Source organism: Apis florea, unplaced genomic scaffold (assembly GCF_048593485.1).
Source record: "Apis florea isolate Af1SG1 unplaced genomic scaffold, ASM4859348v1 contig_2495_pilon, whole genome shotgun sequence".
In the NCBI taxonomy this organism is placed as follows: Eukaryota; Metazoa; Arthropoda; class Insecta; order Hymenoptera; family Apidae; genus Apis; species Apis florea.
The window spans coordinates 1,346,844-1,365,721 of record NW_028256595.1 but is presented as its reverse complement, the minus strand read 5'-3'; the positions used below and the strand labels follow the sequence as shown (position 1 = coordinate 1,365,721).

Below are 18,878 nucleotides of genomic sequence, written 5' to 3'. Positions count from 1 at the left end.
CATACGACCGTGACACTAAATTACCGACTTGCGCAGCGGTTGTCGATTTTACAAGTAAGATCGCCCCCGTACAATAGGCAACACACGGCCAAATTAATCATCTTTCTCTTCTTCTTCTTCTTCTTCTTCTTATTTTGTACTTGAAAAACTGGTCTACCCAGACCCAATTCGAAACGATCGTTGCGTTGCAAACGAAAAGAATATGGCGGAGGGGAGTTGCACGATGAAAAGGAGACAGAAACATTGAACGTGGAAAAATATGGAATGACGTTGATCAATCTAATCTATCGTCGAAATACCCGATACGAAGACAGAGATTTCGGATAGAAAGGATAGTCAACCGCGACCCGTCGTGATATCAATGGAAATGCAATTACGAACTTGATATTAATTCTGGCAGAAATTGAATCATGGCCGGGCACGGATCGAGCGCGCGACAGCCGATACGAGGCAATGCAATTTCGTGCGGTGTTGGCGCGTAAGACGAAACCACGTGACAAATAGTCGTGACTATCGATAACCGCGCGCGGAGCCGGCCACAGGCACGTACAAACCAAGATCTCTTAGAGCTCGAGAACGGATCAGAGGGGTCAATACGCTCGTACGTCCACGTATATAACCGTGCACGAGTGCCTCGAGTGGATAATCTAATCAACCTATTAATATTGATATTAATATTTTTCGGCCTATCTTGCTTGCATAGAATTTTATTTATCGGGATTCACGAGGATATACAGTACACATCTTTTTAGCGCTGCAGATGTGGTTACCAGAGTGATTCTATTGATGAAACAATAGAATGTACATGAACACGGTATGTGAAAGAACGGGCTATATCGCGATCCACATACGCTTGGAATGTAATGAATGGTAGGTAGAAGTAAATGCGATGAAAAATCAATGGCAATTGTCGCATTAATGTACTACTGTTGTTCGTGGTGCAATATTAATCGAGGGTATACTATGTGTGCTAAATTTATCACTTTGTACGAATAATAATTTTAATTAATAAACTTAATCCTTAGCTTATGCACCTTTTCTAAATAATAATTAATCGCGTTATCACGATTGATCGATATCTCATTGAAACGTTATGGTGTCAAAGGAAACGCTCTACGCTTGTGAGAAAATCGGATAATGTGCACTGCTCCTGCAAAACGGCAACCTTTATTACACCGCTGTCTACGATACGATATAGTGATTAAGTGCTTTGAAAATGTTACCGACGGTACCTAGATGTAAAATTTTCAATTTTAAATTTTCGTTGAAAAATAATTTTTGTTTTTTTTTTATAGAATAAATATCTGCGGAAAAAACTTTTTTATAGTTTTGGAAATTAAAAAAAAATAGGCTGTAAAAATTTATTTCACGTTTTATATATCGTACTTTTTACATATACTTTTATCGAATAAAAAAAAAAAGAACTTATTTTATGTTCTTCACTTAATATTACATTTTTTTTCTAATTTTTGTATTTGAAAATTAAATTATTAAACATTTGAATTAATTTGTTTTAAAAAATGATTACGAGAAAAAAGTAACAAATGATAAAAAAATATCAATGTTTCATCTTCTCTTTCACTTCCAAATACGTATACCGCATACTTTTGTCGTAAATATTATAAGAAAGTTTTTCGAAAAATTTGAAAGATTAAACTTACCTTCAGTTACACCATTCTAGCGACGTTTCTATATAATGTATCGATCAACGTCTCGTAGAAAGATGACAGTGGTTGTTCGATCATTGCCAAATCGCGATGTTGTGACGTTAATCGGCTGGAGGGATGCAATTTCAAACAACGCATTGTTATCCGACGAAATTGAACGAACGTTTGGCACACATTCGGTAACGGCGAAACGCCGTTGCACCGACGGCGGTTCGCACCTCACAGACACATCGCGACGTCTGACGTTCCCGCGCCCATTGGCGTCGAAGTAGCGTCGTCATGACGACCGCGCATAACAATCTTCGTACACGCGCAACATGTTTCTATTCTATAAATTATACGCGGCAATATTCGGATTATAAGAAATAAAACTATAAAAACTTTTGCTAAAATATTCGGTCGATAACCGTAGGAAATATGGTGAGTGTATTTCGATCGATATTTATTGTTTATAAAATATAAAAACAATTGTATATTTTAAGTCTATATTTATTTATATATATTTATTTTAGAAATATACATAATGATTAAAGAAAAAGAAAATGACGACTAAAATTTTAATATTAATAATGTTATAGTTTATGTGAAGTTCACAATATCTTGTTAATTATAAATAAATTCACTTTATGCGTGACTTTTGTTAATATTTAAATAGTAAATATTCCTGATTCTACAATGAAAATGCATATAATAAAATGTATTGATATTTGTTCATAACTACACTTTACTACACTTTCAACCATTAATACCTTTTATATAATACCACTATGATAATGATAAAGTAATAATGAGAAATTAAAAACAAAGAGATATAATTGCAAAAATTTAAAAAGAACAGTATTTTGTGTTTCAAAAATAAATCTATAAAATTATAATTATTAAATTAAAATTTAGCTTGATTTTGATATTTTCTATATTATATTATAATTCTTATTATTATAATCATAAAGAGATTATTGCAATAAACTTAAAATTAAAATATTAAAATAACTTTATTTAAAAAAAAATTTCAAGTTTGGATTTGAAGATCATATTGTATTTTTCTAAAAAATAAGTAAGTTTATTTTTACTCTTAGAATATATAATATATCAACGTTAATACCAAATATTAAAATGAACTTTGTCCAAAGATATCTTCTTCGACCAATATCTGTATTGATAAGTTATTTATAAGAGAGGTCAAATTTTTATTATATTATAATAAAATTTTTTACTCTATTTTATATTTTAAATTCTTTAAAAATAAATTTTGTATAATCAAGTGAGACAAACTAAACGCTATCAAAAGATAGAATTTGAAAATTTTTTATAAGACTAATAAATATGACAAACACATAAATGTATAATGCTTATGTACATTCAATAAAATAATTTAGATTATATGTATTAAATTATATAAAGTATAAATCTATTATGTATGTTATATTTATGTTACTAAGTTTTTTTTATATTATTGTATAAGATGAAAATATTTTTTATTAAAATGAATATTATATTTCTTTATTATCTTTCTAGATTTTTCATATAAGTTTTGAATAATTTAAGTATTATAATTTTTTAATATACTTTTATTAATAATAGTACTACAAAAAATAGAACATATAATAGAATATATATAATATAAAAATGAAAATGGATTAAGTAAGTTTCTTAGTAAAGAAAAACTATTGAAATTACATGTAAAATAATAAAATATTAACAGCTTGATATAAAGTAGTAGCATAGCCTACAAAAAAAGCTATTACTCTGTGAGGTTGTTTTGCAAATATAGCATACACTAATGTGTGAAGAATTCTAGCAATTACAAAGGTTCTGATTAAGAGTGAAGCTAACCATATAGAAGGATTTGTAGTTAACCAGACGAATGTAACAATATACCATATAAGAATATTTTCTAAATCATTTAAATGTGCTCTGCGTACACGTTCAATTTCAGGATCATTGTTAGCAACTTTTGCTCCTTTTAGAGTTATAGCATCTTCAGGATTTAAAAATATCTGTAATATAAAATTTTATATATATATATATATTTATATTTAAAATATAAAAACAAATATTTATTATAAAACTGACAAAACAAAACATTTATTGAAAAACATACCTTATTTTTAAATCTATAATATGCAGTTAATGGAACCATTGCAACTAATTTTAAAGCAAGTATAATACCCCAAAATGCAAAAATTTTAAAAATTTCTGGTTCTATAAGAGATGTATTTAAAGACATTTTGATCTTATTCGATGTAATTTAATTCAATAAACTATTTGAATAATAATAATAATAATAAATCACGTCGTGTGTTCAAATTACGTTGCGTTAAACCACGCAAAATGTTTCTGAAATTATAAAATGATATTGCAATCTTCAAGTATTTATATAACTATGTTTAAAAAGTATGAGAGTAGGGATAGATTAAAAAATTTAATTATCATCATACATTAGCATATTTTTCTGCGTAAAATGAGAAAAAGAGGGGGCAAGAATATTCTTTGATATATTTATCTAAAAATCTATGTAAATACATATTTTTGTATTTCTTTATATTTGAATATTTGTTATATTTTTTATCTTTTATATCTATTATAACTTTATATTTATCAAATATGTATTAAATTTAAAATATAATTCAAAAAATAATATTTATATATATATATAATGTGTGTGTATGTGTATGTGTGTGTGTAAATAATATAGAAATTTTATAAATTCGTTAATTACAAGATTTATATTTTTGTCCAATATTATCCAATGAAAATACGTTAAATACAAGATGCTTTTTACTGATTGGTTATTTCTGTTAGTATTTATGTAAAAATGTACAATCAGAATTCTCTTTAACAAGAAGGATTTAAGCGACAAGGATATATATATATATATATATATCGTTTCTTTATACGTCACGTGATTGGAGATATACTTTCCAATCAGGAAACAGGAAGTCTAGATATTTATTAAATGAAATATTAAATTGGTCTAAGTTTTTAATCGTCAATTAAAATAACATGAAAGAAAACTTATTGAATCAATTTAAATATAATAATTAATTTGTTATAAATTTATTTTCGTTTAATAAATATCGATGATATATTAGCAAATAGGGAATATTGTAGTGCGCATGCGCGAGAAGCAACGCTGACGCAGAAGGTACGTCAGCTGTTTTGTTAGAGGTGCATGTATCGGGAATAGTATATTGTTGACTGGAGGGGCACTTCGCAGTTTGTTAGTCTGATCATATTTCTTTGTTTATTTGATGTGCAGAATCGTACTATCATCATAGAAAACGTCCTGCCGCGAGTGAAAAATCACGACACGTTGAGAAACGGCTAAGAAAATTATAGTAAAGACCGTAAATTGTCTGGAAAACCCGTTGGAAATTGATTCTCACGAGAAGGAGTAGTGTTCGCAAAGGCGTCCGTCCGACTGTAGTGTTCTGTGCTACCACTTCAGGAGGTTTGGGACGTTCCGCTTCCTGGAACAGACTGCAACTCTACTTCCAGAAAAAAAATATGGCACAAACAACGAGTAGCGCTCTGAGGGCACTTGCCCTTGAATATAAAAGTCTTCAAGAGGAACCTGTCGAGGGATTCCGCGTGAAACTCGTTAACGAGGACAACATGTTTGAGTGGGAAGTGGCTATCTTCGGGCCCCCGGATACTCTTTACCAAGGAGGATACTTCAAGGTAATTATTATAATTATTATTAGCTTTTGTTCGTTTAAAGCGTAAAGTCGGCCAAGTTAAAAAATTCTTTTATTTTTATCTTTTTTCTATGTAAACATTACAGTACAGATACATACTTTTCATTTTGTTGGTTATGTTTTTGCTTTTGCATTCAAAAGGTTCAATTTTTTTTTTTTTTTCATCGAAGAAGCTTGTTTTATTCCAATTATTAAATACGATTAAAAATTTTCAATTATATACACATTGTTTTGTTAAATTTATGACTACTTCGTTATTAATTTTTTTTTTCTTTTAATGATTTTTGTTTGCTTAAGAATGGTATATTTTTACCATAACTTCTTTCCCGCCAATCTTAACAATAACATAAACTTAACCATTCATTAGTAGTAGTAAGTTAAATTTACATGATAACACGCGAAGCATTACGATTACCTTGACCAAAAAAGCAGCAACGCGGATGATGAGTTCGTCGCGATTAATCCTTTGATTTCTCTAATAGCAGGCGTTGCAATGGTTATTGCCGTAAATTTGTTCGTCTTTCCTAGCTCGTTGCGAATGAATGTTTTCACGTATAAGTCAAGCAGCGACTTTCAACCAACATTGAGCAATCTGAAAATTAAAGATTACTCAATGCAGTCGGATCGATTGCGTTCCACGTTGATTTGCCCTTCTTATAGAGCTTTTCTTATCGGATTTTTACACGTGTATCCCACAATCGATAATACATCTCGAGACGCAATATCGCAATTGTTCTTATTAAATACAAATATTTTCCAATCCTGTGGTTCTCGATATATCATGCGATACATATAATTAATACAATCGCATGACCATATTTAAAAAAAAGTATAATACACGAGCAATGATATTTAGAGAGTTTCAAATAAAAAAAGAAATTGTTTGATCTCTTTTTTAAATTTTTTTAAATAACAGTAGTAGCTACGATATCGTTATATATTTTCAATCTACTTTTAGCAAATAGAAAATGAATTCTGCCGTTACCGTACAGTTATATGGTTTTTTGTACAATCCGTGTCCGCTTTCTAAACCACTCTCTGCTTCGTTATGAATTTACGAACACTTATTCACGTAACGCGAACGTTACCTATCTTCCCACAGCAATATAACTGGTCGCAACGAGCACAACACCGTTATTTGCGAATCGTATCGTTCCGTACACGTGATCAGCATCTACGTGGGTGTCTCGAATCCTGTTCCACGAGATTCTAACTCACGCTTTGTAATCGTAATGCGATTCGATTGTAAACAATGTCGTCACATATTATTATCATGGTAATACGGTGTGTTCTTTGTTGCTAGGTGGTTATCGCGATAATGCGACACACATAGTATTGTTAATCGACATTTCTCGCTGTCCACTACAAAAATCTTGCCGATCATTTAAATTGACAGTTGTCTTCTGACTCAACATTTTACTCGATTGCAAGACCGCTTCGACGCAATTTTAATTTTCTCGCAATTCCTCTTAATCAATGAAATCTAATATTTCATCGTTCCACGAGTTAAATTTTATCATCACGCACGCTTTCCATATTATCATTTTCCGAACGGAAATTATAACTTACGGTTTATCACGAACCGTATATTTCTTTCTCAGGGGTTTACGATCGACCCAATGAAGTCGAGGAGTAGCGTGTGTTGCCATGTTACATAAAACGCCATCGAGCATTGTCTCGTGTCTATCTTTGGCCGGCATCCCTCGAATCACCTGAACGACTTTCACCCAGTCCCATTCCGCCTCAGATGAACAGGCCGGATTTTTCTCTCCAGGGAAAAGCGGCGTGTCGCGCAAACAGGTCAGCTACGGCTACGGACGCCGATAAATGGGTCTCCTCCTCGCTATATACGTATATCTGTGTGTCGCCCGTGTCATTTTCTACAATCGAGGATCCCTTCCTTCCTTTCTTCTGATTTTGGCCCATTTAATCCTTTCACCTCGCCACGACGAGGAGAGATGGGCATCGCACGAGCCCGGACTTGACCGTAATGTATATAATGCCTTCTCTGTGCAACTGTTACTATCCGAATCAATATGCAATTCTCGTTTCACCGTCAAACCGTTAAATCTCTCGCATCATCTCGTGTATATACCTTTCGCTCGATCTTCTCGAATTGTTTTTTAATTTATCCATAAATCGAACCGCCGCTATATATCGCTGTTATTGTTGATCGCAATGACGAAAGTCATTAACGGAGCATTTTCAAGTGAAAGTATAATCTCCTCGTTGCCTAGGGAGAAAAAGTGAAAGAAAAAAAACCGAGCGAAGTCTCGATGACTAATCAACTCGAAGAGTCGAGAATCAACCACAAGATAGTAAAAAGAGTTTATTTCGGGCATCTAAAGATGGGAGACAACTACCATGTTACTATTCTATTCGTACTGTATTTCAACGACGGATAACACAAAATTTCGAAATAGGAATGACGAACGTTTCGAAAATTGAAATTTTTTTATTGAAATCGTACTCAATTATCCGTATTATTATTCTTATTGTTATCGATGTGACGTGTATTTATATCGAAGATCACGTCTCTTCGATTCGATTTACCGTTTACATACAACAACACTTGCGTTGTAAACACTTTTAACACATCATATTCGAATACCTGGTTTTCGTTTTGCTTTTTCTTTCGTTTGGCAACGAGGCTTTACGTTTATCGACCAAGAATTTCGAAATGTTACTTACACCGCGTCTCCTGTTACCACGCGTTTCCTCTTCTCAAACTGTGCGACACGTGCGATACGCGTCGTCCGTCCGGTAGTCAGTTAAAAAGTTATTGCACATTTGGCACGGTGACAAGTAATAGTTCGATGGATCGAAAGAATACGGAACTATTACGTGCCAGTAACGATCTCTCTCAGCTAAGCATAAACAAAAATTCTCATGTAGTAATTACGTTATGGGTTTCGGTTGTGACATTAAACGACCTTGTTCGACCAAACGTGTTTTGGAAGGAGAAAAAGAGATGATACCCGCTGCCTTTCCGATTTAGGTCAGTCCTTGATCCTCCCTGAATCGGCGCGAAGTTTACGTAGAACGATGGCCGTGTCTCGCAGTGCCATCTAAGGGGTGACCGTCAAATGCTTATGGTCGAAATAGGTCGAGAAAATTTATAGGTCACGCAGTGCAGTCGAATCGAAGGACGAAAAATCAACGAGTAAACGACCTTTTGAATATATCGCGACCATATTCCTCTCTCGTTAATTCTTCCGTTTAAACGTTCTTTCTCGTTCTCACCATCTCGATTTGAATTATAATGAATTTTTGAATCCCATTTAAATCGAACACTCGAAGTTTACCTTTCTCTCTCTCTCTCTCTCTCTCTCTCTCTCTCTCTCTCTCTCGAATATTACCGTGACTTTAATATTTTATAATATAATATAATTTTTCCGGTAAAACTAATTTTTCGCTTCCTGATCATTAAACGCTACATGCAATATTTTTTTTTTTTCATCATGTTATTATCAAGGTAATATGTATTTCTATCACGTGTTAACAGCACTGCATTATTCAAGAATCGGACGCTTATTCGTTCCGTCACACAACGTATTCGAGCGAAGTTACTATATTTTTCCTTAACCAGTATCGTCAGTTTCTCCATCGTTCCGTAACGTGATGCGAGCGATACAAATCTCGATTTTTGTCCGATATTTATCGCGCGCGCGTTACTTTGTTTTTCGTATTCGTTTCAGGAAACGTAAGGCCGTGTAATTGCATAAATAATCGATCTCGTCCTCGATTCCGCGAATACCTTTCGCCGATGTCATGCGAGATTACCGACTGATAACCGGCGCGATCGATTTTCCCGTGTCGCGTTCGAAATCGTCCGCTCCTTCGAACGACGAGCTGCCCCCCCCGAATGATTAATGTAATTGTCAAAGGCTTTATCTCCCGTTCGTGTCATGAAAAGGTTGATACACGATGAATCGGAAAAAACAGACGAAGGAGAGGAACGACTGGTCGATTCAACTTCGATATCGATCAATATTAATTCGGTTCGCGGTAAGAATATGTCCGACGGAAGAGAAACACGAGCGGAAGCAGGAGGATGGAAAGTAAGTTGATTCTAGTAGGACGGTCTTCTATCCCGGAGGACGACGAGCGTGGATATTTGGGCCATGACCAGGTTGCGATCAATATAGCGTCCGTCGGCGAAACCATCGACGAGAAAGTCTGCCAACAACGGGTTGGCCCTTGTGCCGTCATCCTGGTGCGTGAAACGGATTCATTTCTCTGCGTGAAACAGGAACGCACGTCCCTTCGCTCTCCCGGACGCTTTTCATCGCGATACAGAAGGAGAAGGGGGGGAGAGGTGATCGTCAATTTGTCCGATACCGTTATTCCGATTCTGTTGAAACAAAGCTTGCCTATTCATTAAGCGCCCATTATCGACCCATCCTTTATGCCACGGATTTTTGTTGCCTTTTCGGGGAATTGTTTATTGATCGTTAAGATAACGGTGAATGCGAGTGAATTCTTTCGAATTTCGAATAAAGGCTGTTTTTCCGGACAAATTCATCCCTCGCGTGATCGGGCTGTTTTTTGCCTACCATCGTTCATCAACTTTTTCCAGACGCGGCGAGCAATTCGTAAATGACTTGTAAATAATTTCCGGAGCCAGCCGAACGGAGGGACCGCCTTTGATAATTTGCATAAACGATTATCGATCGATCCATTCCAATGCATCTTTCTTACCGCGCGCGTCCCGCGCCCCTGTTTTCTTTCTGTTCCAGGCACACATGAAATTCCCGCCGGATTATCCCTACAGCCCACCCAGCATCCGGTTTATGACGAAAGTTTGGCATCCGAACGTGTACGAGGTGAGTAAATTAAAAGGAATTATCCCTTTTCTTCCCTCTTCCTTCGATTTCCTTTTTTCCCCTTCATCTCTCAAGCCTCGAGCTATAATCCTCCCTTTCAAAGGATTCAGTGAAATCGGCGACAAACAGAATTGCTAAAGAATCGTCGACCTATAATAAACATGCATGGATAATAATTTTAAAAGAAGGCGAAATCTATAGATCGTTTCGTATCGAATTTATATTTGCAATCGTTTCCTCGAAGTTTGTTCGACTTGGAATCGCGTCTCTCGCGAGTTCTACGTATGACCCTTAAGCGGCTAGCAAAGAGTCAACGACCGTCCAAAGCTCGTTGGATATCCTTGTCCAGTCACTTGTTGGAAGGGATGAGCCTAGGCGAACAAGCCGCGGCTAACGGGAATAAACGCACGGAAATTTCATGCGTCGAGCAACGTGCATTAATTATACAATGGCCGATGGACGTAGCAGCGAGTGGGATTATTACGAGAAGGATCCCGATACGGGCGTAGAGACGCAGCCTTCTGTTTTATTCTTGGAAATGAGTAAGCGTGAAGATGAAAGCCGCCCGATATCATTTCGTCTCGTAAATCGATCGATCTTTGATGGATAAATAACGGGGGGAGGGAAATAAGGAAAAGGAAGATGGTAAAATAAACGGTATCGTTACTTCTTCCCGATGAAAATTTTCGTTCCCGTTACATCGTGCGAATATACATATAGCCGGGCCTCGCGTACGCTATTTTCCGTGCAATGAATACTTTTCATACGTTACGTCCTTCTGTGCACAGAGGCCAATGCACCTACCGTCGTCTCGAGTTTGTCTTTCTTTCTTTCTTTTTTTTTTTTTTTTTTTTGTTTTTCTCAAAGAGCAGCAACAATATAAGTATAATTTGTTTAACGAATATATAATGCATAGATAATAGGGGGATTTCATTGTCACCTCGATGAACTCTGTAATCGGTGTTCCACGATTATCGGTCAATCGAAGCATATATATATCTGCACGTAGCTCGATGTTTTTTAAATACGCGTCGGACTTTTGTCTCTTCAATAGAGGATAGGCCGTCCTCGATGGAAAATTTGTAGAATTACGTACGTGGGGCGATTCGAGATCCGGGACTCGAAAATTTCACGTAGCCCCAACGACGTAGCGTTCAATGACGATGGAATGACTTTCTACCGAGCCTCTTTGTCCGCGACCGTCTCGCCACGTGAGTCACGTGCGTGAGAGATTTCTTGCTCCGCGGGGGATCTTACGACGCGTTGTAAACATGAGACACTGGCGGACAATAATAGCTCTCCCGCTTGAATTTTTCCCTCCCTCCCGGCAACGACGAGGACGGCAACGACGAAATACTCTATTGTTCCCTGCGAAACTCCGTTCGTCGAATGACAAGTTGCTGCTTCGTCGCTGGAATCTCTATGGTAATACCATATTCCTTTCGAGAAACGAGGAGGGAATCGTGGCAAATAAGTGGCAAAGGGGATCGAAACTTATGCTCGACAGTTATTCCAAGCTCTTTCGATGCGCATACTAACGTCACGTTATCGTATATCTTCGAACGAACCCGCTCGAGTTGCCTTCGTTTTCGCGCGATAATTCCCCATTCTTGTCTCCGCGACAATGTTTTATCGAGCGAAACGGTTGAAATACGGTCGAAACTTGGGTAATGACCTAACGGGCGTAAGCGCTTGATAATAATCCCCTTGACAAAACGAACGAGAGATACGAGTCTCTTTTCCTTTTCTCGCCCTCCTTTATACTCGACGAGACGCAAAGAAAACTTCCCTAGCGATCTCTGATCGAGCATGCGCTCTCTTCGAACTTATCCATGTTTCACGATGCGAATTTCGAGAACGCTCGAAACGCCGGTTGATACAACGCCCGCTCTTCCTCGAGTTCTTCCTCGAGATACGCCGCGGTTCTTTGGTCGAGGTAGAATCATTACAAAATCCATAGGCTCGTTTGCCCTCGGCGGAGAGGTCGTCGCCTCAAGATTCGACGAACCGTAAAACGTCTGACCGGCTGTACGTGCACGAGCATAGAGAGAGGTTCACGCGCGAGCCCTCTATCTGCCGTTGGCCTGCCTTTGTGCCCGAGCATCGTGTGCGAGTGGTGCGCGTATACGTGTGTCGCAAGCCCGCTCGACTGTGTCCGATGGCGGTGTATCGACACGAATTACGCGTGTATGGGTGCTGCCGTTTACGAGCTACGCTAAGGTCGTAAGGTGGAAACGTTCCTCGGATAAAGTCGCGCTTAGGACCTCGATCTTCTATTCTTCTAAACAGGGACAGGATTTTCTCGCATAGGACGAAAGCTACTACCTGTTAAGGGAACAAACGTGCCGGTATTCTTTGATTTTGAAAAATAGTGTTCGCGATGAAATTGAATCGGGGATAGGTAGAAATCGTTTCGAGGAATAAATGGACGTTAATAGAAAATTGGAAGAGTATATTTCGAAAGCGCGAAGTAAGTAAATGGGAACGCGCGCCCACGCCGTTTTGTCAAGATATTTAGAAGCGTTGATCGTCTGCGAGGCTTCCTGTTTGGATCGGTCAGAGGAGAGTTTCTCCTCCGCATCCACACACGTCTCTCGCTATGATTCACCGGCCATTGGAGGCGTGAAAGTGGTTCAGTCACCTCGTCAAAAATAATTCGGTTGTACGAATCGCGTTTCAGGTTAAATCCAACGTTGGTTATTTCGTTTACCAATTTGATCAAGAAGATCACGTATCACGTTTATTACGTTTTGTCGCAACACAGGCTAGATATTGGCAACGATCGAGTCGTATTTTTGCGATCAAAAATTTAAAATAGGGAACTAGGGGCCGAGTATAATTTTCTCCCGGATTTACGAGAATCCTAGAAGAAACTAAGCTATATATCTCGTGTACAGGTCTCAGGATAGTTTCTGATCGAGGGGGTCTATTTTCGAGGCTGACCAATGCTCGGCAAGGTGCTCGCCTCGTTCGAAGATACACTCTTCGTTTCTCTCCCTCTTTTTCTTTCTTTTGCCAACGTCGCTAATTTTAAAAATTTACTCTTTCGGTGTTTCGCTCGCACGAATGACGTTAACGACATCTACGACGAAGTAAGGCTAAGCTAATAATCGTGGAAAACGTCGTAATAACGCGAATTTTCGTTCTCGATCAAAATTAATCTTATCTTAGAAACGATTCGCTCGATTCGTTACAGTTGTACGTTACGAATCGCGAGTAAAAAATAACCATTGATCAATGAATATTTGTCGATACAAATTGCGTTGATATTTTGGTTAGCATGCGAATGGGAGGGGGAGTTGAGGAAAAGAGGAAGGAGGAAAAGAGATGTCCGCGTTTATTATATCGAAATTCGCGTTGTATAATTATATCAGGTATTTTCGAACGTCGCTCATCAAAGCCCAGACTTATTTTCGCCTCGTATAAGCGTCATGTACCACCAATCTGTCGAGCAGAAGTCGGTTCAAAGATAAAAGTTTGTCGTCCGTTATATCCGGCAAGAAATCGCGCACGACCTGTTGCACAACGTTGAAAATCAACTGTATTCGTCTCCGCATATTCGCTCTATTTTCCTTTCCAATTCAATTCTCCTATGTTTCATCGGTCTCACGAATCTGTGTTGAATTCGTGTCGCAAGAAAATTTATTTCACGATCGAATATCGAGTTTCGTTCCCAGAAAAAAAAAGAAAAAAAAGAAAAAAATTCGTTCTTTCTCTATCCAGACGGAATACCATCTAGATTTCCAATCTCGTTGGTCAGAATCGAAGTTCACGAGTGTCGGGTTGATAGATCGATTCGGATCACCTTACCAGCTGCGCATACGATACCGAGAAGTATTTTCTCGGTACGCAACAGTGGCCGCGAATTTTCGGGAATCGAAGCGGATTGAGAACTGTTCTTCTCTCTTTCTACCGCTGGCCACTAGCCAACGGCACTGCGGTATGCCATGCTTTTGTCCACAAAGAGTGTGCTTACCACACGAGCATATATATATATATCTATCTTCTTACCCCGCTCCCGACTCCCAGTTGTGCCTCGAGTCGAGATAGAAAGTAGGAAAAGAAATGTACACATTCAGCTCTTTATCATCGCGACGCGTCGATTCGGCAGCGCGCGACTTTAACCACCGAAACGGAAGATTTCGCAAGCTCGAATTTCCGAGCGACCCACTTCTACTATTTCGCGCTTGTAAAACTCTATCGCGCGTTAATAAACTCCGCCCATTCCTTCGCGATATATCTCAAATTTTTCTTTCCATCTTGTATTTTTCACGCGGCGAGAGCGAAAAGGAAAAGTCGGTTGTTGCCTCGCGAAATCGCAAAATCCTGTTCTTCGTAACTCGCTGCTGATTCGCAAAGTAAACGATGGTTTCGCTCGCGCGGAAAACAAACGACGGTGAAAGTTTATTTGCGAACAAACGGTTTTTCTTTCCGAGAAAAGCGACGAGCCGACGATTCCGACTCGATCCATCGAAAGTCTGAAAATTATTTTGCGAATTATTACGCGCGAGACGCGTTTTAATAGCGAAGAGAGCCGCGCGAGCGGCACGAGTTGGCTTTTATGTAGCCGTTTCTTATAACGATCGATCGGGTTTAAACGCTTCAGTGAACCGGGACGAACGTTACACGAAGACATACGGCGCTAGAAGTCGCCCGTGTAAATGCTAATCGAGATTACCAAGTAGATTAGTAGATGTTTCGACCGGCTGGATACGGAAGTTGCCGGCTGCTAGTAACGGTTGTGACGGACGAGAAACTGTGCACACCGCTTCCTTTCAATGGCCACCGCCACGTAGTTTCACCCATTGTTACGCTTATCCATAACCTGTCGATTAAATCTAATTAACTGTCGCGTTTCCGCGCTTCCATTATGCGCTTTTCATTAACGGATAAATTACCCTGTGCATCGCACAAATCTTGTTCGTATCCGATTATACTGTCTCTCCCTCCCTCCTTCCCTTCTCCTCCTCCTGTGAAACTGCCTCGATCGACAAAGAACGACAAGCGTGGCCGAGTTGCTCAACTTCCGAGAGCAAACATTTCCTTGCGTCACGAGATTTACATTCAACGTTGCGCGCTTTCCGCGAGAAGCGTTACGCGGTTCGCGTCACGATTTCCATGAAATCTTCGCTTCGAAAATCATTTTCGATTCGATCGTTTTTCCCGCGTGAAAATTTCAAAACGAAACGAATCGGCCATGTTGAAACACGATCGATCGGAGAATCGGTTACGTGGAATGGCGAATCCCGGTTTCGGTTGATTCTTTGCTTTGCTTTTGCCTTCTCACGCGATCGAGGAGAAAAGGAAAACGAAAAGAAATTTTCAGAGACGTTGCATGTCGTCCCCGTGCATCTCAAGCAGCAAACGTATACGTATGTTCGTGACTTGGGCTCCGAATATGGCGCGTAAAGGGGACTGGACAAGGATTTTCAACTCTGCGAAAGAAGTTGCGAGTTTTGTCCTTCGACTCAGTCGGGGATCGCTTGTTTCCAGCGATGCTTCTTCAGGGACGATTAACGTGCAACTCGCTCCCTCTCCTCCATATATCAAATAATTCTCTTGTCAAAATCGATCAAAGTTGCTTTTGGAATTCGTTTAAAAAATCTTTGTGCATCGAACCCCCCATCTTTTTCCTCGAACAACTAGTTATTGAAAAACGATTAAATATTAAAATTAATCGTTAAAATTTATGTTGCCTAGAATGGAGATCTATGTATATCGATTCTGCATCCACCAGTGGATGATCCACAGAGTGGTGAACTGCCATGCGAAAGGTGGAATCCGACACAAAATGTTAGGTGAGCATTACATTAGAATATATAGCATTGCACAGCATTAGAACAAATATTTTTTAAATATCTATTATTGCGTTATTCGAAAGAAATCCTTTAGAAATGGATGTGGCAGTCACGAAAATATCAGATCACAGCAGATCGCGTGACAATGCATCAAGAAACTTATTCTTCTTGTATCATCTCTAAGGACTTTTTAATAATGCATAGTATTTTGTATTTTGCATAATATTAAATATTGAAAACTGGTACTTTCACTATAGGTAATTTTAATGCTTGCCATTGTAAAACATTGATTCACAAAAAATGATAAACGAATTGTGATTTTGGAATAGGACGATCCTGTTGTCCGTGATATCGTTACTGAACGAACCGAATACATACAGCCCTGCCAACGTGGATGCCTCCGTAATGTATAGGCGCTGGCGCGACTCCAAGGGTAAAGACAAAGAGTATGAAAATATCATAAGGTACAATAATATTGATTTATTCCGCATTTTTTTTTTTTTTTTTTTCATTTATCTTCTACGTAACATTTTTTTTCCTCCTCCTTTAAATAACATAATTTTTCGATAATAATAGATATTATTTGATTATTACGATCGTGTAATATAAATTTATTATGATAAAATTAATTAATTAGTAATTTGTGTTTTTTTGAGAAAATATATGAAAATCGGACAAGTGCAAGAAAAGTGTGATTTGTTGATTACAGAAAACAGGCACAAGCAGCGAAGATGGAAGCTGAGAAAGAGGGGATCGTCGTGCCGGTAACGTTGGAAGATTATTGCATTAAAACTCATGCGAGGCCGGCCGAGCAACAGTTAGACATGACGGATTTCTATGATGACGAGTACGAACTGGATGACGACGATGATGACGAACAAATGAGCGCCAGCGATTACGAAGACGGTGACGACAGTGGCAATGGAGAATCGTGATCCATTTTCTGAAATAATTAAATAAACTCGAAAACGCTAATTATTATCAGTTCTGTATAGATTAATAAATTAACGGGCTTCTAAACCGGACGCTCTCTCTTTTCAGACGTGCCAGACCTAAAATTCAAGTACACGTTCAAAAAAAAGAAATTATTCGTCGTTTAAATGTTTAAGTAGAGTTTAAAATAACGTTGATTATTGCATAACTCGTTGTCGCAGATGTTTTAAGCAGAATCAACGTTAAATTTGGTTAATCATTTATCACTATTCTTTTTTATAATCATTCGAGATTAAATATGGAATGAGAAATAGTTTAATTTTGATTTTATTATTTAAAAATTCTAATTGGAAATTATTGCAACGCGCGAAAAGAATGAAATGAGATTTCATTGTAATCGAAAACGAATTCGAAAAAGATTCAAGAAATTAAAAAAAATTTTAAGAAATTAATCTCGGTGAATAAAACCAAAATTCTGTGTTTCTAATTTTAAGATATGTTAAATTGTTGAGAATGCCGTGTTTACAAGCTCTTTAACTTAAGCAATATACGGTATGAAAATGAGTACTTGTTAGAAGCACTGTGCTTGTTGTGTTGTGGTTGGCACGTCGATCTTTTAACTAGATAAAAAGTAAAAGGACCAATTGATTTACCTTATGGTGATCAGCGTTCGATAAAATTAATCACAATGAAAAGTACAATGATTGGGCTGGCTCAAGTCTTCTTTATCCGTGTATCGTATTTGAAATTATCAATGGGTATATCAATTGATCCTGCATTTCAAATCTTCGGTAAAATTTACGTTAAATAAAATGAAATTTCTCTGTGTTTCGTATGATTATTTATGTTACAAGCTAAAAGTTGGAAAAGAAATTCGAATGTGTGAGAAAAAAAACAAACTGCCAAAAAAGACCTGTTAAACATTCTTCGTAGTCATAAATTTTATTTAAGACAAGTATGATGTTCGAATGTTTTTCCTGATTGAAACCGCATAACCGAATAATTGATTTCATTTTTCTTTTTCTATACATGCAGATTTATATGCATAAGTTTAAATATTACTCTTAAGTAAATACTTCTTTATTATGAAGCTACGAGGATTGTATTTTACGAATTAGTTCAACAATTTAGAGCAGGTCTTTAGACAGCTTGTTTATTCATTATTATATTCATGTTTAAAACATTTATAGTATAATTTTTTCCTATGATCGATACATTTTAAGTTTCAATGATTTGTTTCGTTAACATTACTAAATTTCTTGAGAAAAATACTGATGTACGTTTATTAACTTCTACGTGCATTGCGCTACATCCACAAAGTTAGTTTAGCTTATAACAATTATTAAGATCTCTTGATGTTAAGTATTATCTTTCACACGGGGACGAAGCTTTGTAGGTGAAATTGATTAAACATAAGCTTACTACTTAAGTGAAAGGAATACCAGATACAGCTAACCTACTCTGTGGTAGTGTATCTGTGCTCGTACGACTGAAATTGTAAATAGTACATGAAACTCAATCTTAAAGACATGAAATGTGTAAATGGTACTTCTATCTTCGTTCTCCATTAGCCATTTTATTAAAAGACCAAAATTAAGTGTTGAAAAATGTTAAACGATAAAATAAAAGCAAAAGAATATTTAAATTTCAATATTGTCTAAAGGAAACATATATTCAGCGCTTGTAGTAGTATAGCAAAAGATAAATATTCCCTAGTTCCTTGACATACTGTAAAACTTTTTTTTCATTTCATGTTGTCCCTAGTTACTTAATAATAGATAAAACTGTGTAAGACACTGACATAACACTAATAATTTGTATACTACATAATTCTTTTCTCCTTTTTTTGTACATACCAATAAAATCTCTTCGTACAATTTAATAAAACTAGCGCAACAATATTACATACATTTGTTCATAGTTTAAGTTAAATATTACTTTAATTTTTCGTATTTT

The 18,878-nt window shown here is 37.1% G+C and overlaps 2 protein-coding genes and 2 long non-coding RNA genes across 5 annotated transcripts; 2 read left to right on the top strand and 2 right to left on the bottom strand.

The window, feature by feature from the left end:
* Positions 1-1,703: 1,703 nt before the first annotated feature.
* On the top strand, positions 1,704-2,499 carry LOC147657836 (uncharacterized). The gene is made up of 2 exons (XR_015291698.1): positions 1,704-2,087; positions 2,180-2,499. It is a non-coding gene; the product is annotated as an uncharacterized LOC147657836 (long non-coding RNA).
* A 718-nt stretch (positions 2,500-3,217) lies between these two features.
* Positions 3,218-4,639, bottom strand: LOC100863266 (microsomal glutathione S-transferase 1). Its single transcript, XM_003696835.4, has 2 exons — positions 3,769-4,639; positions 3,218-3,664 (listed from the first exon to the last, which is right to left on the bottom strand). The coding sequence occupies exons 1-2, from the start codon at positions 3,892-3,894 to the stop codon at positions 3,341-3,343; spliced, it is 450 nt and encodes a 149-aa protein (XP_003696883.1). The 5' UTR covers positions 3,895-4,639; the 3' UTR covers positions 3,218-3,340.
* A 166-nt stretch (positions 4,640-4,805) lies between these two features.
* LOC100863150 (ubiquitin-conjugating enzyme E2 R2) lies at positions 4,806-18,809 on the top strand. Its single transcript, XM_086906633.1, has 5 exons — positions 4,806-5,348; positions 10,105-10,191; positions 15,892-15,989; positions 16,319-16,453; positions 16,699-18,809. Exons 1-5 carry the CDS (start codon positions 5,175-5,177, stop codon positions 16,922-16,924), a joined length of 720 nt encoding a protein of 239 aa, XP_086762759.1. The 5' UTR covers positions 4,806-5,174; the 3' UTR covers positions 16,925-18,809.
* On the bottom strand, positions 5,399-7,013 carry LOC105736436 (uncharacterized). Of its 2 annotated transcripts, none has more exons than XR_001112624.3 (2): positions 6,351-7,013; positions 5,399-5,957 (listed from the first exon to the last, which is right to left on the bottom strand). It is a non-coding gene; the product is annotated as an uncharacterized LOC105736436 (long non-coding RNA). The 2 variants fall into 2 exon arrangements; XR_015291694.1 differs by having other exon boundaries at positions 6,356-6,986.
* Positions 18,810-18,878: the final 69 nt, after the last annotated feature.